This window comes from Harpegnathos saltator, unplaced genomic scaffold (genome assembly GCF_003227715.2).
Source record: "Harpegnathos saltator strain DR-91 unplaced genomic scaffold, Hsal_v8.6 scaffold225, whole genome shotgun sequence".
NCBI lineage: Eukaryota > Metazoa > Arthropoda > Insecta > Hymenoptera > Formicidae > Harpegnathos > Harpegnathos saltator.
This window is the reverse complement of record NW_020230012.1, coordinates 1,154,027-1,181,262: the sequence shown is the minus strand read 5'-3', so window position 1 is coordinate 1,181,262 and position 27,236 is coordinate 1,154,027. Positions and strand designations below refer to the sequence as shown.

Sequence of the window (27,236 nt, the reverse complement as noted above, 5' to 3'; positions counted from 1 at the left end):
CGACGCGGAGATGCATGATGGATGCACCGATCTATCAGCCGACAACTGTCGGCGTAATTTAAGACGAGGGAATATAGGTCGACGGTTGTTCCGCCCGCGTGTTATCGCGCTTCTCGTTCTTCTCCCTTTCACTCGCGGCATCAAACGGAAAAACAAATAGAGAGTCCGACAGCTTGGTCCACGTCTTTGTCGCTCCGCGATCAACGGCGTGATTTATTTTTGGCCACCCGCTGGGCATCCGCCAGTACTCGTCGAGGCTGTCTTGCAAACGTGCCGTTTGCGCCGCGATGAGTCGTGCGGCCTGCCGATTGAAATGTATTGATTGCGTACGCCAAATGTCTGGATATATAATAGCCGCGCGGCAGACACGCTTCATTAAATCGCATGTCCGATGAAATCAGCGTGTCAATAAATCAAAAGCCGAAGATTAAATCGTCGCTGTTTGTTAATGCAAAGTGGCACGGGGGGGGGGGAAGAGGGTCGGAGAGGTGGAGGGCGATAATTTATGTTTAAATACGCGTTAATAATGTGCGGAATTTATTTTTCGTTATCTGAAATTTACAGCCGCGACTGCTGCCTGCGCGCGCGCGCGCGCATACAGCCACGCTGTTTAATTTTTGTTGCATCCGAACGATATGCCAGAGCGCGATACGAATTGCGACGATATCACGTATATTTGACGGTGCGTACAGGCGGTGAATACCTCGGTGAGACCTCGAAGGGAGGCCTTGTCGCGGGAAATCGAAGGGAAGCGATCACTCTGACTTATTTCACACGCGCAATGAGTGCACCGTGTCAGACGATATCGGTGCCCCGAGTTCATCTCGTCAAAAGTGGCGGTTGTCGTGAAATGAGCCGAGTTCACCGCGACGTTCACGCAAAAGCTATATCGATTATCGTTATCCCGTGGAAAGTGTCATTGCGTGACTCATCGCATTATCGTGACAATACAGCTGTGCACGCATTATGCATATATCCGCATGTACGCGCGCGATCGAGCAGGCAGACCGTATTATTAACGTGAATTATCGAGTGTCATGGTGGTTTATCGAATTTCTCTCTCTCTCTCTCTCTCTCTCTCTCTCTCTCTCTCTCTCTCTCTCTCTCTCTCTGTCTCTCTCTCTCTCTCTCTCTGTCTCTCTCTCTCTGTCTCTCTCTTTCCGGTCTCGCTCACAGCTCCGTGCTCCTTTTTAAAGTCTGCCATATGGTCGGTCTATCTTGAAATTCAGTGGACATTCCATCGATATTGATCGTTAATGTTCGGTCGACTGACTTCAGGATTATCTTGAATATTTTAGAATTCTTCGCGGAGACGAGACCGGACGGCGTCAAGCAGAAGCACGAGAAAGGAAATGTTACTTTCGCGTTCGTCCATCGATCAGGGCGCTTTTTTCATTTTCCCGGTCTGATCTCGAATATTCGCTGCTTTTTGTCGCTTGGATTTACGCTTGTTCGCTGGGCTCACGGGGTAATGTTGCTATTTTTCAACATTTACGGGAATTACAATTACTCGGGAATCGAGTAAGCGGCGGATGAAATTCGAGCAATATTACATTCGCGCGAAACGTTTAAGGAAATGCCTCTCACGTAAATAAAATATTTTTTTCGAAAAAAGAGAGAAAAAGAGCTACCCAGTGGCGGCGTCCGTCGCACGCAAAAAACCGCGATATTTCTCGTTTTCAATTGTAAATTCACATTACACAGCCTTACACGGATTTTCCAGAAGAACGGCTAACGCGGCATCGATTACGCGGGGATTTTCTGTAACGCCATTTCCGCGCATCCATCGATCGCGCCGAAGCGTTCGCCGTATAATGGTTTCATTTTCCATTTGTACCTCGCCTACTAACGTTCCAATATCTCTCGTTCCGCCGCGCTTTAATAATATTACGCATTGTTGCGAGCGCGGTATGCATGCTTGTAAATTCGCCACGGTTTTCCGCCAATTTCGTGGCTGCGAGCCAGACGCGCTCTTCCCCCTTCCTTGCCGCAGTTTCGCCGCGAGATACTCCGCTGTTTCGATTATAGACATAAATTTCTCTCTCTCTCTCTCTCTCTCTCTCTCTCTCTCCCTCTCTCTCTTTTTTTTTTCTTTTCTCGCCCGACGCCGATTTGCACGCACGGAACCCCTCTCACCAGTAGCGAAAGTCGCACGCGACGTTTTTCCAGCGATTTTGCCGATACACGAAATGCGGCTAATTCAATATCGAAAGCGCGATTCTCGACGAGGGTTTTCACATCGGACGATACAACGGACGTTCTTTTTTCCTTTTTTTTCCATTATATTGGAATAGTCGCGTTTCGCGACAGAACGGTCGATGAGTACTTTCGGCAGCGTCGCCTTTAAACCCTGCCGATTTACGGCGCCGCAGTGCGAGGCCTCGACATTTCGCGTTTAGAAGGATCTAAAAATTCAATTCGGCACCGCGAATCGTCACCCGATTCGCAACCCGATCCGGCGAATCGCACGTAGGAAATGGGAGGAACCCTTCTCGCGCGTTGTAAATCTGTCGTTGGGCACCGAGAGCACTGGGGTGGCGTTGGGACGCGTTGGTGCACTCAGAGAGGGTGGGAGGTTGCGAGAGGGTGGCTGAGGCAGTCAAGGGTGAGAGGCAGAAGAGAGAAAGGGAATGAATGAGAGAGAAAGAGAGAGAGAGGGGGGGGGAAGAGGAACGGTTCCGAGCTCTCGAGTCATTTCTCCAAGCCAACACAGACCTCTCAACTCAACGCCACTCGTGGAAACGAAATCTGATACGAGAAAAGCTAAACTCCTTCAAATGCACAAGCCGTCCTCTGTTCACCCCCTATCTACCACCCTCTTCCCACCCACGCCAGCTTCTCTCTCTCCTTTGCCTCCTTACTCCCTCCCCCGTCATTCGGAGTTTGCAACCCTCTGAACAACCCACCTGGTTCCTCCTCCTCCTTCTCCTTCTCTTTCTCCTCCTCCTATACGCTGCCTCTTTCTCTCTTCTTCCTTCCTTCTCCCGCTCTTCCTTCCACGTTCCCTCTCTCTTTCTCTTTCCCTCTCTCCCCTCCCCTCCCCCCCTCTCTCTCTCTCTGGACTCTTGCTCTCTTCAACTACCCACTTATACTCAGTCAACCCTTTTCATTGCGAAAACGTCGTTTTGCAATTCACCCTTTCTCCCCCGCCCCTTCTTCCGCCTGTACTTCCTATTCTCTTTCGCTCGCTTTCCCTTCCCCGTGTTTTCTTCCCTTTTTTATGCACCGCTCGAGAACGCTCCAATTCCTTGTCAGCGTCCTCTCCTCTTCCTTTCTCCGCGTCAGAAAGGGTGCTCGCTCCTCCCGCCACCGCTGCCAAGCTTCTTTTCTACCACTCCATCCCTTGATCGAGCATTGCCCGTTGCGTTGCGTTACTCTCTCCTTCTGCCCCATCTTCTGTTCTTTCTCCTCCATGGAAGAGCAGCCGCTCGACTTCCGACTGTTTAACCCCCTTAATTAACAGCCGGAGGTCTTGGGATTCGGTCTCCTCCGTGGCACGCGACCTTCTTTAAGAGCGGGCGAAGTCGAGTGGAGGCTCTTGCTTTCACGAATTGACCGGCAAAGAGGATCTCTCTCTCTCTCTCTCTCTCTCTCTCTCTCTCTCTCTCTCTCTCTCTCTCTCTCTCTCTCTCTCTTTCTTTCTCGATGTAACTGCACCGTGTGGCATCTCGGGTAAATTGAACAAGCGCATCGTCGGAGAATTATATCACGGGGATTCCATTGTTTCCAGCGTAAATTTCCAAGCATTTATACAAGGCGCGCGTTAAAGCGTTTTTTCCCTTCCTCCCCTCCGCGTTATCCGCTTTATCGTCCCGCGATCGAACGAGACGTCCTGTATAATTGTTTCGCCGTAGTACATCGTGTTACACAACGGTGACTCGTGTTAGCGCCAAGTCGGGACGTTGCCGCGCCGTAGCGAAACCCTAATCGCGTGACACGTCAAACTACTACGTACAATTCCAGCAAATCGCACACGCGGGAAAGCAACGACCTGAGACCGTGTCGCGCCTCGTCTGCATTATGCGGTCTGCTCTGTTCGTTCGTCGGAAGAATCGATTCGCGGGAACTGAAAATTTGCGATATCTGTGCGAATTCCCGCAGCCATTCGTGCCGCTCCCATTGGCGCGGGAAGGAGAGAGGAAATAAGGCGTGGACCTTAAAAGTAAAAAAAAAAATAAAAAAATAAAACGTCACGACTGTGCATGTTCGTTGAAAAACGGCGTGTCTTCCGAGTCATGACGACTTGAGTGTCACGGTAGTGCACTTGTCGGGTCGTGGTGCGCGGGATCGCGAGCTCGAGCAGATACCTGAAGCGCCGCCAAGATGATGCTGCCGCCGCACGATCCGCCAGGAAAGCTCGTTTCGCGCCGCTCGACGGATCAATGAAGTGTTCTTTCCGACAACAAAGCGTCGAAGCGATACAACGCCGGCGTGCATACGGCACACCTTTAAACAATACGCGAATTTAACGCGTCCACGCGCACTTTGGCGCAATGCTTGAAACTTTGCGAGTGTGAGTCTTTGCGCGCGTCTTTGGTTCCGTGAATCTTAATCTAGACATTTTCGTGAAAAGAACAAAAGTTATATTCGTGTCTAGAGAGAATTGTAGAATTCACACAGGATGTGCGTATTTAAGAGGATAATTTTTCCATCATCGAATTTTTTTTCCTTTTCGTTTTTTTCTAACAAAAGGGAAGCCTTTGTAGATTTAATGGAATAAAATAGCTCCGTTTAATTTCCGTGTAATCTATTGTCGTTCGGCAACGTTTAAAATATCGAGTATTATTGGCGATGCCAATAATACGCGCAGCCTTGTCGGTATCATCGCATATTTAGCACATCTTTTCGCTCTCGAGCGATGATAATTATTCTCGTAAATTTCAAGCATAAGCGAATGAACGCGCGCGTGCGCGCGCGCGCACGTATGAAGGGTAGAGACCGGAGAGAAGGAAAGCGGAATAGCCAGGCCTGCTCGGTTAAATGCTCGTAATGACGTCTCATAATTGCATCGAAAGTTCCCAGGGAAACTGTAATTATCGTGCGGGCTCACTTCCAACGATATCTTCGGCCCCCGGCTGCCTGTAATCGACGGGACGCCAAACCCGAAGAAAGGAAAGCCGCTTTTCCGACGGAATATTTTTCCAGGCGGGCGAGGATGGCGTTATCTCGAATCGAAAAGAGGATCGAGGGCTTCATAATGGAGTCCCGGTCTCGGATATTTGAGAAAGAGAGAGAAAGAGAGGGAGAGAGTTGGCGAGAGAACAGAAAAAGGGGGAGAGAAAGAGAGAGAGAGAGGGGGGGGGAGAGAGAGAGAGAGAGAGAGAGAGAGCAGTGGGAGGGAGAGAGGGGGAAGGAAAATGCTTAAAAGTGCGTCATTTGAAATTTTCTCTAATCCGCGCTCCAATTAAATCAATTAGCGCGGACGAGAAGATTGTTTAATTCTCCTCATTCGTACACGGCACGATTCTCCTGCGTACACTTCCTTCCGTAATCGTCATTTTTAATCTTCCGGCCGCTTTGTTAAATCTCAGCATTCATCTTGCAGAATGGCAGGTAGACGCGCGTACTCTAATCTTCGGATGTTTGCGCGCGATTAAATGTCGATGGTTCGAAGCTTCAGCGTCCTTGCTTTTCAATTTTGCCGAGTTTCAATCATTGCGCTTGCTCAAACAATTGTGACATTTCATCCGCGATTAAAAAAAGAATGATGCGTTCGAAAATTGCGACCGCTGCCTGTACAGAGATCGCCGTTCGTGGCGGACCAGTCGCGCATATATCGACGATTAGTCGAAGATTCATCGAGCTGCCACGTTGATTTGAATAATTTATTCGACCGATCAATTGCATTAATATTCATTATTCTGTCAATCATCGACACTCGGATAATTATCCGCGTAAACGTTCATTATTCAGCTAAACGGATGCGCCTGCCGATTGATTCAGTACTCGGCATGCGCCGGAGCTATCCAAACATTTCTATCGGTACAACAATGCCGATACATTCGGCAAAGCTCCTGATTTGTGATCCGGAGATGACTAAACTTGCATTCCGTTTCGGAAGATAATCATTCCGGAGCCAGCTCCTGCGTATATAATGGCTGTACGATGTCGCCGTTGCGTCTCGACGTCTTAAAGTAATCGCGATTACGTTCTCGCGTATTCCCGACGAATTTTCCCTTTTAGCGTATTTCTCCTCGCCGAATCAATTAAATTAAAGCCCGCCGATGCGCGCTTCGTGCCGCGATTACGTAAGGCGCGTCGCAATAAAATTCGGGATCGATCGTGAAGAGTCGACTCACCCCGCTGAAGGTTTTGACGTTGTGGAGAGCGTTTTGCGCTGCCAACGCCGCTTTCCTGGTGTAAAAAGTCACGAAACAACATCCTGCAACAGAAAATTAATCGTCATGGTTAATCGGGCGGCCTCGATTGATCGCGCTCGTTGATTCTCGCGATCAATCGCCGGGGAAATCGGAGCGCGAGGAACGGTGGGTTATCGAAGCGCTTCAGCCACTTGCCAACAGTGAGCGAACGAAAAGTTCGGGTTCACCAGCCCAGGTCATCATACTCGGCACGGCTCCCGACAAGAAACTCCATGATAGACACGAATGGCCGCGGAGAGTTCGCGCCGTCGGTGACAGGTTCGATATGGCAGGGACATGGGATCGGAGGGGAAAGAGTGTAGTCGACTCTCGGGGACCTCATCAAGGGTCTGCTGTGTATCCTCCCCCCCCCCTCCTCCTGGTTGGCGAGGCTGGACGCCATCCAAGCTTCAACCGGTCGATAGTTACGAATTGCCAAAAGTTCGATACGACGCCTGTGCTCGCTTCATCGCCCGCCCGACGGTGCTCGCTCTTTCCTCGACCGATACCGTATATTTGACCCTCCGTCCTTAGTATCTTTAATGTGGCGGCTGAATCGTTAGTTTACTTGTAGACGTGATAAATATGTGCTCAGTAGTAAATTCTGTTTTGTACCGAGTAGAGACTCGAGGATGGGAGAGTCGGGTTAAATACGGTATAATGCTTAAAGAAAATGCGTAAATCTTCGACAGAGAGAGAGAGAGAGAGAGAGAGAGAGAGAGAGAGAGAAAATGTTTCGTGAACTCCTTTCCTTCTTCGTCGTTCAAATTCAAAGAATCAAGAATTGAGAATGTGCGATATTATAAAGCTGAAATTAAAGATTTTTGTAGGACGAATATTTTAGAATTCGTGGTTTTAATAATTCCGCTTTTAGGAGCTCGTGAAAATATAGAAGGCTGAAAATACGTACGTTCAATAATATCGAGCAAATACAGTAGCGACATGTTGAACTCTGTGGACTAGAATTTGTCGAAACTAAAAGAATAATCGCGAAATTTTAGAAACGTGAAAAATCTCTCGCCGCGAAGTTTCCCGTCACGAAGCAAGAATGTGTGAGATTATTCGACAGCCGCATTATTTTTTCACATCGCGGCGGAAGCAATTTTCGTGCGCGCGGTACTGCCATCGGATTTTCCAAATGCCTGGAAACACGGCCATGCATGCGCTAAGTACACGGCATAGATAATTAAGGTGTCGCGAGCGCGAAGTTAGCGGCATCGCAAGTAAATAACGGTCAGGTTCAATTAACAGGCTTCCTATTTACGGTGTACACGAAATTATGATAAACCTGCAACGCAGCGCGTCGAGCATAGAGAGTGTAATTATAATGCGATCGCGGTAATAGTTTCGGTAACAAGCCTTCCAATTACTCGAGGAAATCCCGATATTCCGCAATGTTTTGTTTGGTAACGCGATATTCAATATCGCATTGAATAACGCATGGTACCGCGATGAATGCATAATTGCGAATCGTGCAACTCGATACATGCAGCGGGCGGCGGGTCTGGAATGTTAGAACCGTCGTATTAAGTTTGCCTAATCGAAAAAGGAGTTCGCTCCGGGCACGGTTGCGTATAAAATTTCATTTCGATCTCCATCATGCGAGGTAATTCGAGATCGCGCGCAGAGGAGAGAGCTCGCGCCAACGTCACACAGGCGAATCAATGACAACGGAATAATTTTACAAAGAAATCGCGCAAAAGACACAAATATACAGACGGATCGGATATATTACGCGAATAAATTCGCAAAAATCCAACGAGCTCGCGTGTTATTGCACGTCGCGCGCTTTTATTGCAGTTCGCGTCGCGAATTATTCGCAATTAATCCGCGTCCATCCGCGCGTGCCGTGTATTCGCGATTTACGATGATTCGAAGCTGATGATGTGACTGCTCGTGTTAAAATAGCACTGGGTTGACGAATTTTTCCCGAAACTCTTCCGGGCAAGATTAGCCTTCCGTGTGTGCTGGGAGGTAGAAACCACCACGTGAATTAATATTTAATTCGTCCGCGGTGACAACCTGCAGATTTTCAGAATCGGGGCTGTCTCGTTCTCCCTCCCTTCCGGTCGTCTTGTTCCCGTAGGCGAAGTTTCTCGCGTGCAACATACGGCAACGAAAGGGGGGGGGGAGTGACATTCTTAACATGTTAGCAGCGAGTTTCCGTAAATTACGGCGCGAGGATGCGCAGCCGGGGGCCGGGGAATTATGTTCCGGCGAGTAAGTAATCTTAAGGCATCATCGCTCGATAGACCTTTAAATCACCGCCTGCGAACTGCCCTCCCCTTCTCACGCGTCCCTTCGCCACCCGCCGACCCGGCTGTTGTAATGCTCGTGTCTACAAATGACCTCATTCGTCGAGGTGCCAACGTCAACCTCCGCTCGTCCCCGCTACACCTCCGCTCGCCGAGTTATTCCCTTTTCCCAGCCGATTTTGGAGACGCGAGGTGGAGGCGGTGGTGGAGCACGGTGCCTCTTCGCCTTCTGAAATTATTGCCTTTCGCGGAGGAGCGATGGCGTGCGTACGTTTCTGACTTATTCAGACTCATCAGGTTCATCTCGTTGTTTCCGCGTTATTTCGCGCGCGCGCGCGCGCGCTCGCGATCCCGCTGAATTATTTTGCGTATATTCAGTAATCTGTTTCGCTTTGTGCGCTAGCGGTATCTAACAAACGCGAAGGGAGAAAAATTGCGAGGGAATAGTTTGGACAATTCGCCAAATGCAGGCGCGTGCGACATGCGGCGTAATTGTCGCGATTGCTCCGCGCGAGCGAGCGCGCGCGCGAATTGAGATTAATAATTAATAAGTAAATTATTAAGCCGTGCGCGCACGGGCAACGGTGCGACCGGAATATTCCCAGGTGCACCTGTGCAACATGGTCCGAATGGCGATAGTTTCCACGAGCGTGTCGAGTCGCGAACCGATGTAATTTGCCGAACTAGTTTGGGCGGCGGCACGTTTTTGCCAGAGTAACAGCTTCGTCGGTCATTTTCACGCCGACGGCGCCTCGCCAAAGAAGGTGACGTTGTTAGAACGGAGCTCTCTCTAATCATTAATCCGGCGCCTCGGCCCGACAACACACACACACACACACACGGCAAAAGTAATTAATGATTATCCGCGACGCGATTTTGTGTGCCACAGCGACGATTATGCATAAATGAGGTGCTCGATCGCGGTGTTTCGCGGTGAAGACGGAATGAAGGAGAGAATTATCATTATACTTCGGATCGAGTGGAGAATGTGCTGGGATGTGATTACGCGATGCGTATAACTGTTCATTTAATGTCGTCCACGTAGTACACGCGGTTCGCGGAGAATTATTCATCGCGCCGAACAAAACGATCATTGTTAGCAGGTTTAGCGTTAATACCAACGGACGGTATAGATTGTAAACCAATGCACCGAATTATTAACTAATTTCTACATTAATCCTCTTGGCGCCGGGGATAAATCGGAATAGTCGCGGCCAGAGCGGAAAATTAGAGCGCATTTTGCCGAGACTTAGCGGCGATTTCGCTGCTTCTCGACGTTTTGTCTGACGATGATTGTCGACGAAGGCGCCAACAGCCGCACCGTGACGGCGTAAAACAACACCGGCGAGAAATTCTTTCGGTTACTCTAGATGAGCTCCGTTGCCGTCGTTATTACAAGCGAAGTACGAATTTAATTTGCACCTTGAATTACCGTCTGCAAAAAACACGATGAACTCGCACGAATAAGCGAGCGAGCGAGTGAACGGACGGACGAGCGAACGAGCGAGCGAGCGAGCGAACGAACGAACGAGCGAGCGAGTGAACGAACGGGCGAACGAACGAATGAGCGAGCAGACAAACAAACGAACGAACGAACTAACGGGGACGTCCGCCACTAGGAATTCCCAATTCACGTCGTAATTATCACTAATTGGACTCCGGATTATGCTCACGCGATCGTCGGCGCGTGAAACGCCCGTCGTTCGAGGCGCGAATTATGCATCGCGGGCTCCATACGTATTTCTGAAAGTTTCCAAGGGTGCCGCGACGCCACCCGACGACGACGAGGGATCGCGCACGGGACATGAAGGGTCGCGAAGAGGGAAATCCGAACGACCCTCTGTGCTTGATAATCGTTTGCGCGCTCGAAAGTTGAAGATAAAAAGTTCGGAGCTTCGACGAAACGGGACGAACCTCGTGGGTGAAATTCCCCCGGAACGGCACGGAGAGGAATTGTATTCCATATTTTCTAGTTTCGGCAGGGGTGAGTGCGCCGTGGGTAAAAGCGAAGGGGTGTTGATCGCACCCCGTAGGCCGACGACGAGCGATCCCGGTGGCCGGTCCGGTGGCGTACTTTCCGTTACCGATCCCGCGAGTTCGCGCCGCTGATACCGATGGCGATGCGTGATTAGCGTCCGCGGGGAAATCTACGGCGGACATGGACGAGAGCTAATACCCGCTTCTGCCGCAAACGCCGGCGTGCCTTTCCGCGCCCGACAGCAACGCAGCGAGCGCAACTAGTCTCGGCGCTATCCGAATCAATAACCGCCTCTCGAAAATCGCCGGCTCCGTCGTCGTCGCTCTAATAGGGATATCTCCAATTACAACCGAGTTCCCGGCTTCTCTCATTAGCGGTACGGTCGCTGTCGGGAATTTTTGCGACGCCTGCCGCGTGACTCCGAGCCGGAGTTGAGGGAGTTTTATTCGAGGCGCTGATAAGACTCCAAGTTTTCGTCCCTGCCGCAATTACATTCCCTTTTTTCGTTCCGTCGCGCGCGCGATTATTTCTCGCGGCTTCGGCGGAATTGACGTTGTCGAGTTGATTGTTACCTCGTCTATCATTGCGGAGGGAAGGAGGACGCGGGAAATGCGCGTCTGTCGAGTTGAACTTGAGAGACTGATGTTTCGTCTCGTTGTTCCCACGACTCCGTCCCAAATTCCAGACGGAGCAATCCGATAAATTCTGACGCTCTCTCGATGCAAAGATCCGTACGTTTGAAAATACGATGTCAAGCGGCGAGCTGCCGCATCGTTGTAGAACAAAAACTCTCCCGCGTACCAGCTTCGGCTTAGAAGTAAGTTTTATCGATAGAATGCGCGGTTTGTAATGCGCCAAGTATTCTCGCGCACATACCCGTGCGCAAAAATAAAGACAGGGTATTGCTGACCGACGAGAGAGAGAGAGAGAGAGAGAGAGAGAGAGAACATCCGCATTCGCGTTATGCGCGGAATTTATCCGCACTCCGGGGGCAAAATACGAAGAGTTTCGAATATTTTCGCTCGGGCATTTGTTACACAATTCTCGGTCGCTGGAAGCCGCGAAACTGGGGCATAGATTCGCGACGATACGTGAAGTAACCGTGAAGTTCACGACGGGGACATTGGGTCGCACCGATTTATCCACTCGAAAGTAGCTTTGTACCGCGGATGTAGCCCGAGCGACATCTTGTAATACGGAAGTAGCGGTTTGTGAATGGCCCGAAGGATGCAAAGGGTCGCGTATATTATTCGGCACTATTGATCAAGATAGATATTTCAAGAGGCAGGACTTGAGTGTAGGACTTACTATGCTAAATCTCAAGGGAATTCGGTTCACACTAGTGATGGGCAAACATCGATCGATGAAACAAGCATCGATTCTTATTTTCTTGAAAAATCGATTATCAGACCGATATTTTTGGGGAGCCTAGATCGATTATCTTCCTCGTCGATTATATTACTAGATTTGTTACTAAACTTTTATCACTAGGGAATTTGTTTACTACTATTAAGGCCCGTCTACAATGGCTGCAAAAATAGGGCTGTAACGGTAAACAGTAAGAAATAAACCAACAACAGTCGACTGTTGTAAGAACAACCGACTTTAATTGGTTTATTTCTTGTAGTTTGCGCTTATAGCCTTATTCTTGTATATAAGCTTATGCTTGCAGCCATTGTAAAAGGGTCCTTAAGGTTTTAATAATATATTAATTTATTGTCGCAACATATAACTCTTCACATTAATTTAAAATAAACATCGATTATTATCGATATTTTTACGAAAATATCGATTATGCAAAAACGATTTTTTTGACAATCGATTCAAATCGAAGACGATGCTTTTCTTTGACGAAGCCCATCCCTAGTTCATCACACTATACCTGAACTCTCCGACTTGAATGCAACTTTCAACGTTGACTATACTTTACTCAAGTGTTTCGAGATACGAGAAACGATATTCGGGCTGGGGAACTTATAATTCAACGTACCAAATACATTGAGAAAGTATCCTTTAAGGCTTGGAGCCCCGTAAAAACGACGTCGTGTGCGCGCGTCAAGTCCCGCAGAACGCAGGGCTCAAAGAGCGAAACAGGCCCGAGGCTAGTCCAAGACCAGTTCGGGACTTTTCGAGTCAGCTGCTAGCGCGTGTAAGTCGGACTTAACAAACGAAGATAAGACTGAGTTATGCCCGCGGTTATCTCACGGCCGTGCCTACTACGGTGCTTGACCTTTGATATCAAGTTGGCGTCGCTGCGAGGTGCAAACAGCAGGGGCGATACCGGCATTCCGTTCGGGCTCAGGTGTGTGGGTGCGCGCGAGAGTGCACCTCAAGCCGCAGCTCTCTACCTTTGACCGATCAAGCAACGTAAATTCTGTGATTAGACCGGGAACAAAGCCGAGTCTCTAAGGAACTCGGCTCGATCACAATCAACTGCAGCTGCGTTGGTCGAACGATCGAACTCGGCTCGGATCGAAGCCGAAGGAGATGGCAGGGCGACTGTCGGCGGGGATCCCTTTGCCGTACGAAAGAGAGACCTTTCGACTCGGAGGAGAGACCATTCTCTCTCTCTCTCTCTCTCTCTCTGTCTGTCTGTCTGTTTGTCTGTCTGTCTGTCTGTCTGTCTGTCTATCTCTGTCTCTCGTGCGCTCGCTCGCTCGCAGAACGCGTTCTCCCGCAAGAGTGTATTCTCAGATTTGATTTGAGCGGAGATCAAACGAAAACGTCGCTACCAAGATGTTTCCCACGGTGGTGGGCAACGTTTGCGGAATACGTGGGATAACTGTTTCCGTGCTCTTGATAGAGCGGAGGCTCCTTCGTTGATAATCCGGCGTCTTAGTGGTGCGAGTTTAAGCGGTTGTAACGATGATCTCGCAAACGTAACTGCAGCTGACCGCCGTGCCGGCGCGGCGGAAGGTTAACGTTAAAGCGTGCTCGACGTAATCCGGCGCGGTCATCGATCGGCGAGGCTCGGCTCGGCTCGGCTCGGAATAGCGGCGAACCGGATTTATCGCGAGCCATGCATTTAGTCTCGCTGTTGGTGCGACAGATTGAGATCGGTTGGATCATCGTAAAGATCCGGGGGCGAGAAACGCGTTAAGTTGAGTTACGATCGCGCGCTCGCTCGTCGAGGAATTTAGCCGCGGAGTTCGGTCGGGCGACGGGACGGAACGCGGAACCGTGCGGAAGCCGGACGGAACGAACGTGCGGTTCGTTGGCCCGATCGCTCACGCATCGATTTCGCGTTCGGCGGGAGTTCCTCTCGCTCGTATACCGCGCGTATTGGTCTCCGGATTTCCGCGCTGAGAAGGTAGTTTGCCGCGATCGGCGACTAGCCGACTTGCGGCTAGTCCGACTTAAGGTTCTCGATCGAGGCACCCGATAGGATCTAGTCGCCGTTACCGCGTTGACTTGTACTGTCTCTCGTGAAAGGGGCTATCTTCTGAGCGAGAAGAGGAACGTCTCGGTGGCGGAAATGGCGTGGCCGGGAACTACGTAAGAAGACGCGGCGCGGCGGACAGCGGGCGAAGATCACCGCGATAAAGCCGAGAGCTGCGATTTCACGGCAATCCCTGAAATGCAACCGCGAGCGAGCGAAACTGCAGGGAGCTCGCCCGTCCCCCCGCCTCCCGGACGAGAGAACGTCGGATATTTTCGAACGATGCGCGCGCGAGTCCCGTCGCAGCGAAACGCTCTCGAACGGATACAAATATCTCGGCGTGCACGTGCGCGCGAGTGAGCGGAGTTAGTTAAGCGGAAGAAAATCGACGAGAAAATAGAATGGCAAATGAGAAGTTCGGCAAAGTTCTCTGGCAACTCTCCGAGTGGCTGAGCGATCACGCGCTGACACCGTGAGAGCTGCGAGCGCTCAAGCGTACGGCTCAAAAATTATCCTCTTGTTGTGCTACCGTGTTACAAATGACTTACTACAATTGACAAACTACCTTCAACTTCGGAGAAACCTGACTCGAGTCGGCATTTTCGTTCGGGGCAGCGCGCGCGCGTCACATGAGCGTCATATTATTTAATTCAAGATGCATGCCCTTACATTCGCGCGTCAGGCACACACGTTTGTTTCTAAATCCTTCGCGTTGTTCCCTGAAATATAGCAACAAGTCCGACAGTCGATCGATCGTGGTCTCTTAAACGAGCGACAATTCTCGCGATGTATTTCAAATTACGTCTCGGCTCGTTAGCCGCATGCCAGTTGCGGTCGGATCGTGCAAAATCGGGCGAATCCGGGCAATCAGGTGCGTCACGTGGGATTCGCGGAGTCGTACGCGTGGAGGACACAACTCCCACGGGACTTTTTGTGTATCCGATTTGCTCGAGAAACGCGAGGCTCTTTTTGCCACGAGATTACATACGCCGCGCCGCAACGCGCGGGAGGGTGCATATCCAAGTATGTAGATGTGTGCGAGTACATACATATGTATACATATATATATATATATATATACATACATATATATCTGCACAGGATGCTCTCTGAAGTTCTCTCCCGTATGCATACATAACGGCAAATAACAGCTGAATTTGAAGTTATGGTATTTACGATTTAATTTACGGGCTCAATTGCGCGCGGAAATAATGAAGCGCGTAACCGAGAGAATTCTGTTATTTGACTGAAACGTGTGTATCAGAAATTAATTGCGAATTGCAAGTGGTATTTTTCGACCGTGGATTTTTTCGCTGTATATTACAAATTTTGATCACGGTGCTTATTATCATTATTATTATTATTAACATTTCATCGGATTTGCAATCTGTGAAATGCTATATTCTATCGCGGGGAATCACATTCAGACAGATTAAAAATCTGTTATCATGCGTGCTCTGTCAATAGCAATAAAAGCTACTTTTCATACAGACGAAGAACGCAGAAGAAGCCTCAAAGCGTCCATTTCACCACGCGAGAGAACTGTATCGCTCGTCGTCCAGCAAACAGAGCCGCGCGCGACAGTAGCAAAGCACGGGCATTCGATTCACGATATATTTACGCCCGGCAGTGATCGAAACGCCCGTTTCGTGATTATCGGCATGCGCGCGTATAATAAGTCCCTTTAATGAGAAATATCGAGTCGAAAGAACGACGTAGGGAGAGGCGCGGCGAGGCGAGGCGAGGGGGCGGAGGCAGGACCGTGGTTGCGATGATTATCCGCGGCGTTTCATCGAGAACGTCCGCCGCGCTATCGCGGCGAGTTTAATTTAAAAGCACCCTGTAGATACGCGTATGTAAACTCCACGAGAACCCAATACGCATTTGTTGGTTGGATAGTATCGCGATATACTTTTATCCGTTCGTCGAGCATCATTGGTATTCCGGCCGTGTAAAAGATGGCTTCCTCCCGCGGGATAATATCCCTCGCAAGGATCCGCTCCCGGCGTTCGCTCCGGCGAGCCGCTTTCCACCCTGTTTCCGTCTGCCTGCTCGTGCGACTCGTCGTGCTCGAAGGCCGGCGGCCTACGTGTGCGCCGATAAGATTCCTATTTGTCGCTGGACTTATCGCGACAAACCGCTCCCGCCGCTCGTTGTGACCGCTCGATCGTGAAGCTCGCGATTGCCCGAGTATCGATAACGCACGGCGCTACCGATCTCCCTCGCGCTCAATTAAGTCAGCGACTCGATAAAGTCACGGATACGATACGTTTTTCACGGAATTCGCTCGTTGCGGCGAATCATGTCCGGGACATGGCACTACCGGAGACCGTTCCGGTACGGTGCAGAGAGCGAACGAGCGAGCGAGCGAGCGAGCGCTGAGAAATGGCCGACGGCGCTGCGGAGGAGATGTTTGAGAGTTTAATTTAGCGCGGTCGGCCCGGGAGATCTAAGAAATACGGCGGTCACATTTCCTTCCCGGCCTTTGCCGGGACTTTTATTGCTGTTTGCCGTATGCACCCTCCTGCAGGATAACCAGCATGAATCCTCCGAATCTTCGTGGGGGACACGGGACGCGTGCGTCGTTGCTTCTCGTTATTCCATAACAAGGGCGATAATTGAGACGAACGACGATAATAGAATTAGACGTCGCAGCCGCGGTTGCTTTTGTTCTCCGGCGATCTCCGGAAGTAAAATATGGCAGCGGTGCTTCTGACAAACGGCTTTGCGCGCGCGAGGCGGTCGCTGCGTACGGCTCAAAAATTATCCTCTTGTTGTGCTACCGTGTTACGAATGACTGTGAAACTATCTTCAACTTCGGAGAAACTCCACTCGAGTCGGTATTCTCGTTCAGGACAGCGCGCGTGTCGCGTCAGAACGTCGTATCAATGGGCTTTTACAGCGGTTCCTTTTCTGTTCTTCTCGGTTGTTGAATTCAAGATGCGTCCGTTACATTCTTATCCGGCGCAGGAGAGGATCGCGAATTGGCCAGCCTGAAAAACACGAACTCCCTGCATCGTCGGGAGTTTTCGAAAACCGAGATAACCAGCGGAATAAGTTTCTTCCGTAACGCGCAAACTATCGCGGAGAAAGGCGAGAGTACGCGAGTTCGCGCAATGTTCGCTAGTATCACTGAGATAACGCGTCGTTTGGAAATATCATTTACACTTCAAAGATATAGCCCGTACTCTTTCCGTAGCAGGACGACTCTTCGCAGATTTACCGTCTCTCCCGAGCCCCCTCCCCCCCCCTCCCCGCCGGGCCGATCGGCCGATTCAATCGTGTTTCTGCCGACGTCGGAACATCGCGGCATCGGCATAATAACGGCCGAGAGCGGATAAGCGCGAAACGAACCGGAGCCCGGAAAATCCCGGCCGGTCAGTCAACGGTCGAGCGGCCCCGCTTGCTCTACGCGATGCGTACATTTCGATTTCTGGACCGGCGAGGAGATTAATGGCGGGCCTCCCTGACCAACGATGACCAACCCCGGCCGGGTGCGGAGCGAATAATCCAAATTGCCAGCAGCCAGTTAGTTAGTCGGCGCTCCCACTAATCTCGACGATATTAATCCGCACGTGCGTGCGGGTGCGGGTGCGCGTACACGCGCGCGACAGCAGCCCTGCTGTGTGCAAGGATCGTGCGAGTAAGTAGTGCGGGTAGGCGTTAAGGCGGCCGACTGGCCGGCCGGCCGGCCGACCGGCCAGCGGGACGGCGATGATCAAGCGTACGGTATAATAAACGGATCTGTCGACGTCAACGGCAGAAGGGGCCGGGAAGCAGGTGTCCTGTTCGTCCTGAGCGAGACCGGGATGGAGTCGCGTGCTAAGATGCGCGGAACAATTGCAGACACGTTAATCGTGTCTAAATATTTCGTTGCCGGCGGGGAAAATGAGAGTAAAAGGAGAAAAAAAAAGAAGAGAAGAAGAAAAACGAGGAAGAGTTGGGCGAGCGAGAGTTGGGTGGAAATATTTTTCCTTCGGAGCCAAGTGCGAGTGAGAATGTGCAAATGAGGGAAATTAATTTGGGCAGTCCGAAGCGCAGGAGATAATCGTCTCGCGATTTTTAACCGCTTTTTAACCGCTCGGCCCCCGAAGAGCCCCCGAAGCTCTGACGATTCGCGGAAAATGTGGGGTGAATGGCGGGATCGTCAGCTGAGTGGTCGCGGAGTCGCGAATCGGACGCGAATCGCATTCATTAAACGTACCGTTAATCATAACGATAATGTGCGCTAACGTGCGAGCGCCTTGCTCCGTCCTTTTACTTCGGATATAAACGTCCGGTTTGATGCGCGCGCCGGAACGACGCGAAATAATACATCTGCATATTATGCTCTGCTTATGATTACGCCTGCCGTCGGGGGTAACATATGAACCATCTACGGTATAATAAACGAATCAGTCTCCGTCAACGCCGTAGGGGGGAGCCGAGAAACAGGTGTCCTGTCTGCGATGTCGCGCGTAAATAAATGATGCAGTTCTCGTCCATCCTCGCGAGCGCGTTTACGAGTTTCGCGATATTTTCTCGGCGACGCCGAGCACGCCTGCGTTTTAGGGGAGAGTAAACCGGCGACCCGGCCGGTCGTTCATCAGATCGATCGATCTGCCATCGCGTTCTTTCTTTCGCGAGAACTACTCGGCACAGCCTTCTGAAATCTTTCTGCGCTGTGTTTCGGCAGCTACGTGGTTGGCCCTTGACGCGCACCGAGACGAGAAGACAGGGATGGTCCATGCAATTTTTCTCACGTACTCGCGTACTCGAAAGCTCGTTTGCTCCCTCTCGAAATGATAAATGATTTATTATCGCCGCGATCGCGGCGAGTTTAGCGCCTCTCGCCGACGGGGCCGAGCGGGTCGCGGATCGCGCGAGCGTGCATACGATCGCGCGATCCGTATATATTCCACGCGCACGCCGTGATTAGATACATCTGAATCACGTGTCTATATAGGCGCGCTCTCTCCAAGCAATAATTATCACTTAGAGATTGCACGGACAGAGACAAAGCTTAGATACATGCTGGATGTCTCGGCGCAGACATTTGTTATCCCACCTGTCACTTGACTCACGTCGCGACTCCTATCTGGCTCGTCTATCACCGGGATAGATATCTCGATTATGCTCCCTGAATGCAGCTCATGTATGCGGGTGGGTTTATGAGATGCGCGCGTGCGCTCACTCACACACACACACACACACGCGAGCGCGCACACGTGCGGATTTCGGACAGGCCGCGAAAGATCAATGGATCTATTCAATTCGAGGAGACCTCGTCGAACGATCGTCCCCGAAGAAGAAGAGCGTGCGATCCCGCGGCCGCGCAGTCAGTCGTTGCAGTCGCCTGCCGGAAGAATCGCGGGAATTTCAGCCGCGAGCGAGCGCGACCCATTTTTCAACGCAGATAATCGCGCGATGAACGTCGCGACGGCGACGGCAACAACAATTCGTCAGTCGTCGCGATAATAACGGCATAATTGATGACGTAATACGTTTAATACGGTTCACGTGATTAACAGGATAGTCCGCGGATTAAGCTTCTTTTCTTCGGGAGATACATCCCCGCGCGGCTGATTACAGTTTAACGGTGAGTGAGCGCGTGAGAGAGAGAGAGAGAGAGAGAGAGAGAGCCCTCTTTCTCTCCCTTTCTCTCGCTCTTCCATCGTTTTTGCTCGACGCGTATCGAGAATTGTAATCAAGATTAACGGGATTAGTGTTTCCGGGAGCGGCATCATCTTCCGTGTTCTTTACGGTATATTCTCATTCTCGGGACGTTAACCGCGCGCACTTGGAGTTTAACGCGGACGAAGGAGGAGAGAGGACGATATATACCGTGCGCGCGATACGGAGGCCAGCGCGCTTGATTGGTCGACATCGGAAGAGGTCAGCCAGACGACGGATAAGCACCAATTATTAGAGTTACCAGGACGTGTATCGTTCGTTATCCGATTAAGGTGGCTAAAAAGAAATCCGATAGGAATCCGATGAGGCTCGCCTCGGTCGGAGGTAAAGCTATTACCTTCGTTGCGCGGCGCGGCGCGGCGTGGCGCGGTGCAGCGGCGGGAAATACGTACGAGCGTGGAGCTACCGGTCGCAAGAATGTTTCAGTAGCGAGACGGCGAGTTGCAATAATGGCGTCCGATGTGGGATCTTTAACATGCTGTATACAGGGTATCTGTAAAGTCCGATTCCATCCCTGGATCTCGGAAACGGTTTGAAATATGGAAAAATGTTTCAGACAAAAGTTGTAGGATATTGAGAGGGACACATGAGAAAAATATGGACTTGACCTTGAGTGACTTTATCAAGGCCAGGTCAATACGATCGATGTTTTCTTAAACGGAACCTCCTATTTTTTATTGCATATTCTTGTAGTCCTTGTCGAGACGTTTTCAAAACACTATCTATTTTTGTCTTTTGCGCAAGCCATTCTCAAGATATGAAGCTTCAAAGTTGTTGACATATCGCCATTACCGGCATTCGCATTACTCAAGGTGTACCGCGTGGAGGTTGCACAGTCGGATTTATGCCTCTTGTGTGTGTGTGTGTGTGTAACGGCAAGAAAATAACTAATGTAAGGGGAAGGAGAAGAGGAATGGTAGAGAGAGAGAGACAGTGAGAGAGAGAGAGAGGGGGGAGGGGAGGGGGAGAGAATTTTGACTGAAGAGACACATACACACAAAATTGGTCCTTTTTAGGACCACAACACACGCATACACACAGTGGAGAGGGTTTGGAGTAAAAAAATACTACGGGAGTGACGAACCGTGGGGTCCTTATCTCTACTATGACACACACACGCACACACACAAGAGGCGTAAATCCGACCGTGCAACCTCCACGCCGTACACCTTGAGTAACGCGAATGCCGGCGGTATGTCAACTTTGAAGCTTCATATCTTGGCTTGCGCAAAAAACAAGAATAGGTAGTGTTTTGAAAACGTCTCGACAAGGGCTACAAGAATATGCAATAAAAAATAGGAGATTCCGTTTAAGAGAACATTGACCGATCACATTGACCTGGCCTTGATAAAGTCACTCAAGGTCAAGTCCATATTTTTATCATGTGTCCCCCTCAATATCCTACAACTTTTGTCTGAAATGTTTTTCCATATTTAAAGCCATTTCCGAGATCCAGGGGTGGGGTCGGACTTTACAGATATCCTGTAGGTACTATAACATGCCTCAAAATACCACATAATATATGTATACATATATATATATGTGTGTATGTGTTACGATATATACTATATTTTACTATATTTTAGAGCGATACACGCGCATCGATGAAATTCTCAATACGACAGTTAACGTTGTCGGGGTGAAATGGGAAATGTAAAGAGCACGACGGAAACTCTCTCTAGGCGGAGTTACAAAGACGCGACATTGTTGCACTTGCTTGCGTCTACATTCGCGCGCAAGTACGTGCGGCGTGTAGCATTTATGTCCTCGCGAATGGCGTAATTAATCTGTGAATGAATACAGATATACCGCATTACGGCGCACCATGACTGGATTACGGTACGTGCAAAACATTAATACGGGGAAGTTGAGTCGGAGTCGTAATATGGTTCAGGCGTACAAATTACACAGCGCGCGCATTGTCGTCAATTCGACAAATGTAGACGTTAATAGCGTCTCAGGTGGAAAAACGTCCGCGAGTCTCAAGCCCGTCGTCGATCGTACCATCGTTTTACTCGGCTAAAATCGACGTTTCTCCGCGGTTTTCGCGTTACATATTCACAGAATATCGAGGATAATTTAATAGATCGTAAACGGGTGCTTAAATGCGAAGGGAGCTAATTCGCGCATTTGGTGAGTAAACTAAATTTGACTAAAGCGCACTTCAGTGCGCGCTAACTATTCCAATCGCGGCAGCAGCCCCCTCACGGAGCCGCTTTGCATGTGTATGCTCGCAGCACATGTGCGCGCTCGTGTAAGAACGACGTCGGCGAAATAAGTACACGATAGCGGGCGCACGTTGTGCCCGTAAGCGATTCACACTCACAAAGCTTTCGCCGCAAAGCCTCGGGATAATTGCTTGCCAAAGTCCCGCTGCCGTTCGTTCGAGCGTTGCCGCGGTCTCGATAAAACGACGCTAAGGGCGCGCCGCATTTTCTCTATCGGTGAAATTCGTGGCCCTCGCGTATTTCGCGTCTTCCGCCACCGCTGCCGCCGACGTTTTCCTACCTTCTTTCGCTCTAACCCTTTACGTGCCAAGGCGGCGAGCAATTATTTTCGTAAAGAAGAATAAAGAGAAGCACGTGAATTTGACATCTCTTTCTTGCTCTTTTTTCTTTTTTTTTTTTTTTTCTTAATCGAATACTCTTGTGTTACATTGTCACACCTTGACTAGATCTGAGTCTATGTGAGAAAACTTGACACATTTTGGATAGGTCCGAGCTTCGCGCGACGCATATTAATTAAGGCCAACGAGAGCCCAATTAAACATTTCAACAGGTCATTGAAATATTTTGGGTAAATTTAATGTAAAATTTAGCTACGACGAGAGGATATATGACGCGTGAGAAATTTAGAATAAACAGAAATAAATAGAAATACGTAAACATAGGCTAAGGAACACACAGAAAAATTTACAAACAGAAAAACTTTCCGGAGAGGGAGCAAGAGAGGAGAAAAGGGAGGGAAAGAAGAGAAAAGAGAAGAGAGAGAGAGAGAGAGAGAGAGAGAGAGAGAGAGAGAGAGAGAGAGAGAGAGAGAGAGAGAGAGAGAGAGAGAGAGAGAGAGAGAGAGAATAGACAAGAACACGGCGCTTTGCTTTTGATTCCGGCGCGGCGTCTAGTAGCATTGATTTCCGACTAGAAAGACGTTTATTGTACGCTCCTTTGAGAGTCGGACGTATTGCAGATATCGGCAGATGCGGCTAAATTTATCTCGCGAACGGAGATGAATTTTGCTTTCGATCGGAAAAGACTTCAAAACGAGCTTTTATATGTGAGGAATAATCAGCGAAGAACAATGTTCTATTGACAGTGGAATTGAAATGTACAAAAATGGTCTGTTTTAAGTATCGGGAACCTTTTAATTCTTCTTTTATTGCAATATATGTCGCTGCAATATATGTCCGAGACATAAATATGATACAATGACGCGCGGTTTCAATTTCGACGGCGAAGATCCGCGCCACCTTTGAAAATTCCTAATTGTTCGAATAGTTCTATCTCGGTGAGAAATTAACATACGACCGTGAAATAGACACCATTCTTCTCGAGATCTCGCGCTGCGTTTACGCGGATGCTTTTATTATGTACGCGTTATGTATCGTAATTACAACAGTGTTATCTTTGATTCATCGTTGTACCAAAAATTATTAGAATATATTTAAAAAAGATATATAGTAAATAGCATCGGAAGTTGTTAGCTTATAAAAAGTACAAAGTATTGTATTTCATTAAAAGAATCTCTAATGTAGAAATTTTTGCGTAATTTCTCACGAGGCTTTACCCTGGAATAGTAACGCTGGCAAGTTTACGACCGATCGTATAGTGTTTGCTGACTTGAGTTTATTATCACGAAAATGTCATGAATATTCATATAATTTCTAATAAAACAAATCTCATATCTTTTCTATTCGAAGCTAGACTCTGTTCTTAATTTTAGGCCGTAAGCGTCTCTCGTTTCGCGAAATGATTCCCTGAGCGAACAGTTCGAGAGTCTTATAGCCTCTTGCCATTTTAAACAGTCGGTTTGCGAGCGAGGCAAGGAAATGGGGAAAGCGAAGCCGAAGGTCGTCGCGTGAAAATCTAAAGACAGGCGGGAAAGATGCGAATTCTCATTGGTGTTAATACGGACGCGAAGAAGTTTGAGATAGGGACAGAGTAGCGTTTACTTCGTCGTAACGAGACGCCTAGAGAGAGAGAGAGAGAGAGAGAGAGAGAGGACAGGAGGGGGGAAGGAGAAATAAGAGGGGAAACGGTAGTTTTATTATTTTCCTTAAACGCGAAACCGCCAGTGAAAGAAAAGGAGGACGGTTATAAATCGTAACCCTGCATGAATGCGCGGAGGCGAACGCAACGATCCTTTGCGCTTCGGTAGTAAAACGCGTTCAAAGCATTCCTTCTTCAACCCCATATTCGTCCCGTACACCTCCTCTCCTCCTCCTCGGCCCTGTTCTTCGCCGAGCGTCGATCCGTGAATCTCTAAAAGCCGTCGCGGATCGAACGCTAGGTTTTTCCCCTCGCACTCTTGGGAATTTTTCCGGGCATCGCCGAATGACCCTGTCTTTCTCTGGCGCGCTCGCGGCATAAAAAAAAAAAAAGGAAAGGAAACAAAACAGCAAGAATAGTTGAACGTTCGCATTTCACGTGTTCGCGATGGCAATCGAATTTCCGTAATTCGTTGCACGATTATCGAAGAGTCGCGTCAATACAGTGGTATAATATCGGGCGATAATAAAATTAAATCCTTCGTGCTCGGCGTATCGTTTTGCGACACAAACCAATTGCAGGACAATTTGCCTTGTTACTGTAACACCGAAACTCTATCCCGTGTCCGAGCAGTACAAATTTGCCTGTATATAAAACCGGTCTTTGAGATTTAGCAGACTGTTTATAACGACATTTCACGCGCTCGTTAGGGCGGGCTGCGGTTGACCTATTATAAATTACCACCTGAAAAAATTTCGTTTCGTCCGTTATTAAGCGTAAATCGCGACTGTATATATGTACATATATGTGTGTGCGCAAGAGATTGCAAATTTATGTGCACTCGCGTATCCGTGCCGTTAATTCGAAAGTTTCCCGCGGGAAGGATCTTTCTATTGTATCGGGAGATACACCCCCGCGGCGCACGGCACTTACCCCGTAGCCGCGACGTCGAATGTAAGTAAGCAAAAAAGATATCGGATTACGCGACTAGACGGCTCGAGTGCCCCGAGTGTTTGCAGAGCAGCACCCCGAAGTGTGCGGGCCGAGAAGCAGCAGAGCAGGGGTTGCGGTACGAATGGGCCCAAGGGTGGCCAAGCGGAAAAACGAAGGGAGCGCAAGTCGCCTCGCAAATTTGTAGTTGCACATGCACCGTTTCGCTTTTCCTATCTCTCTCTCTCTCTCTCTCTCTCTCTCTCTCTCTCTCTCTCTCTCTCTCTCTCTCTCTTCTCTCCAGCTTCCGAAACCTATTCTCGGGGAAGGGTCACGACGAGGAGGCGGGTAAACAACGCGCGAAAGCGGAGAACGATCCTTTCCCCGCTGCGCTTTTCGGCCGCGTCGCAGCTACGCTGCGCATTTGATAACCACGACTCGTTTTCAACGAATCGTCGCGAAGCCGGCGCGTAATCACTTCTCCGAGTGCGACGTCTCGCAGCGTGCTTTCTCCTCGTTTCGTACGCGTTTCGGAACGGGCGTGGTGAAATTCGCGCAAATTTTGCTGCTTATTCTCGTTTGCTTGAAAAAAAATTCACGACCCTTGAAATCTGCGCGCGCGCGCGCGCGAAACCCCTTTCGTTTCCCTCCGCCGCGATTATACCGTACCGTCGTCTCGTAATTTCTCTCTCTCTCTCTCTCTCTCTCTCTCTCTCTCTCTCTTTGTTTCTCCTGACTTGAGAGAATACTTAAAGACTTCATCGGAATTCCGCGAATCACTCTTCGTTACTGCCGGCCGATAATACGGCACTCGAGTCGCATTCGCTCGCGCGCTGTTCTACGTATATTTAACGCCCTCGAGAAGAAAATGTCGGGACATTGCAGTCTCGGGGAAGCGGTGCATGCATTTTTTAACGAGTACAGTCTACGGGCCAGTTCTTTTTATTTTTTTTCGAAAAACGTGCTAAAAAGAGAAACGTCCACGTCTATCTGCGATCCGAGACACAATTTCGCGATTAAATTTCCCGTAGAGATCTAGCGCGGGTCGTTTCAGGAAATTTCGCAGAGGTGGGCATCATATTCCCGACCGAGTGGAGACATAGCCGTCGCGTTGCATTTGTATATCCAAGAAGTCACCGCGTTTTATAATAATTAGGGAGATTACAGAGGACACGGATAATAGAGATAAGCGCGTTGCTGCTGCTGCTGCTGCTGCCGCTACTGGATCACTCGTCGTCGTGAAATCGCGCTTCTCGGGCGCGTGAGTTGCGCGAAAGCGCCGACGTTGCGTTTCCGCGCGTCGGCGGAACAAAACTGCCGCCGTTTCTTTCGCGGCCGTAGAGAATAACGAGCCTGCAGGGGGCAAAAAACGGTAAAGACGCGGTAATGTCGGGTGTGGACCGAGAACCGAGAGAGAGAGAGAGAGAGAGAGAGAGAGAGAGAGAGAGAGAGAGAGAGAGAGAGAGAGAGAGAGAGAGAGAGACAGCGGGGAAAGCAGAGAAAGAGTCATGGCCGCGCCAACGGGGGAGGCGCGCGGTGGAAGAAGGACGCGGGAAGGATGAGTCGCGAGAGTGGCGAAGAGGCACAAAGGAAGAAAACTGGGCCGAGAGGGCACAAAGGGACGAGCAATCAGCTTGCTTGCGGTTGACGAACGTGACTTTGGTTTCTTGCTTTCGATAGGTAGGAAAGAGAGAGAGAGAGAGAGAGAGTCAGTGAGTGAGTGAGTGAGCGAAAGAGAGATAGGGAGGAAGAGGAGGAAGCGATCCTTCTCCTCTAACGAGACGTTGCGCCTCGGAGATCCTTGATGATCCGGAGAAGAAGGCAAAGAGAAAAAAAATCGCTCGTACGAGTACGGCGAATCCGGAATTTAACGAGCGCGACGAATATGTTTATCGATATACGAATATGAGTAGATTTTGACGGCGAGACGCGTCGCCGTTCGATACGAACAGTGTATTTCGTGTTGTTCTGCGTAACGGACTCGCGAAGAGCAACTTCCTATCTCCCTAATCAATTTTATCGCCGCATTCCCCTGCGACTCACCGAGAGCCGATATCATCGTTTCCGTTGGAGAGTCGTCGATCATTTCGTTCTTCCCTCGCAAATTTTGCTGATTCGCCGATAAATGCGAAGCCTGGCCTGTTTCCATGCTCCCTTCGTCACCCGATTTTCGCGTCGTTTTAATAGTCACTGTCTGTCGCCCATCGACTTTCGACGTGGCTTTTAATTCAGACTCGACGCCGTTTTTCACAATGTGTCGCGCACCCGCGGCGACGCAGATTACGCGACTGATCGAATACCGACATGATCGACCTGATCTCAGCACTTATCGGCGGGGCAATTCGAGAGAGAGAGAGAGAGAGAGAGAGAGAGAAAGAGGGGGGGATAGTAGGACGATTATTTGCACTGCGTTTTGTCTCTTGCGATGCAAAGCGTCGACGTGTCATCGAGCGTCTG

At 49.7% G+C, this 27,236-nt stretch overlaps 1 protein-coding gene across 2 annotated transcripts in view; it reads right to left on the bottom strand.

Moving 5' to 3' along the window:
- The window catches only part of LOC105190613 (CUGBP Elav-like family member 2), a 384,647-nt gene that overhangs the window by 84,304 nt on the left and 273,107 nt on the right, over positions 1 to 27,236 (bottom strand). For both annotated transcript variants that reach the window (XM_025298595.1, XM_025298597.1), the window contains one exon: positions 6,300 to 6,382. In XM_025298595.1, the coding sequence (XP_025154380.1) occupies positions 6,300 to 6,382 (83 nt within the window). The remainder of the gene's footprint in view (positions 1 to 6,299; positions 6,383 to 27,236) is intronic.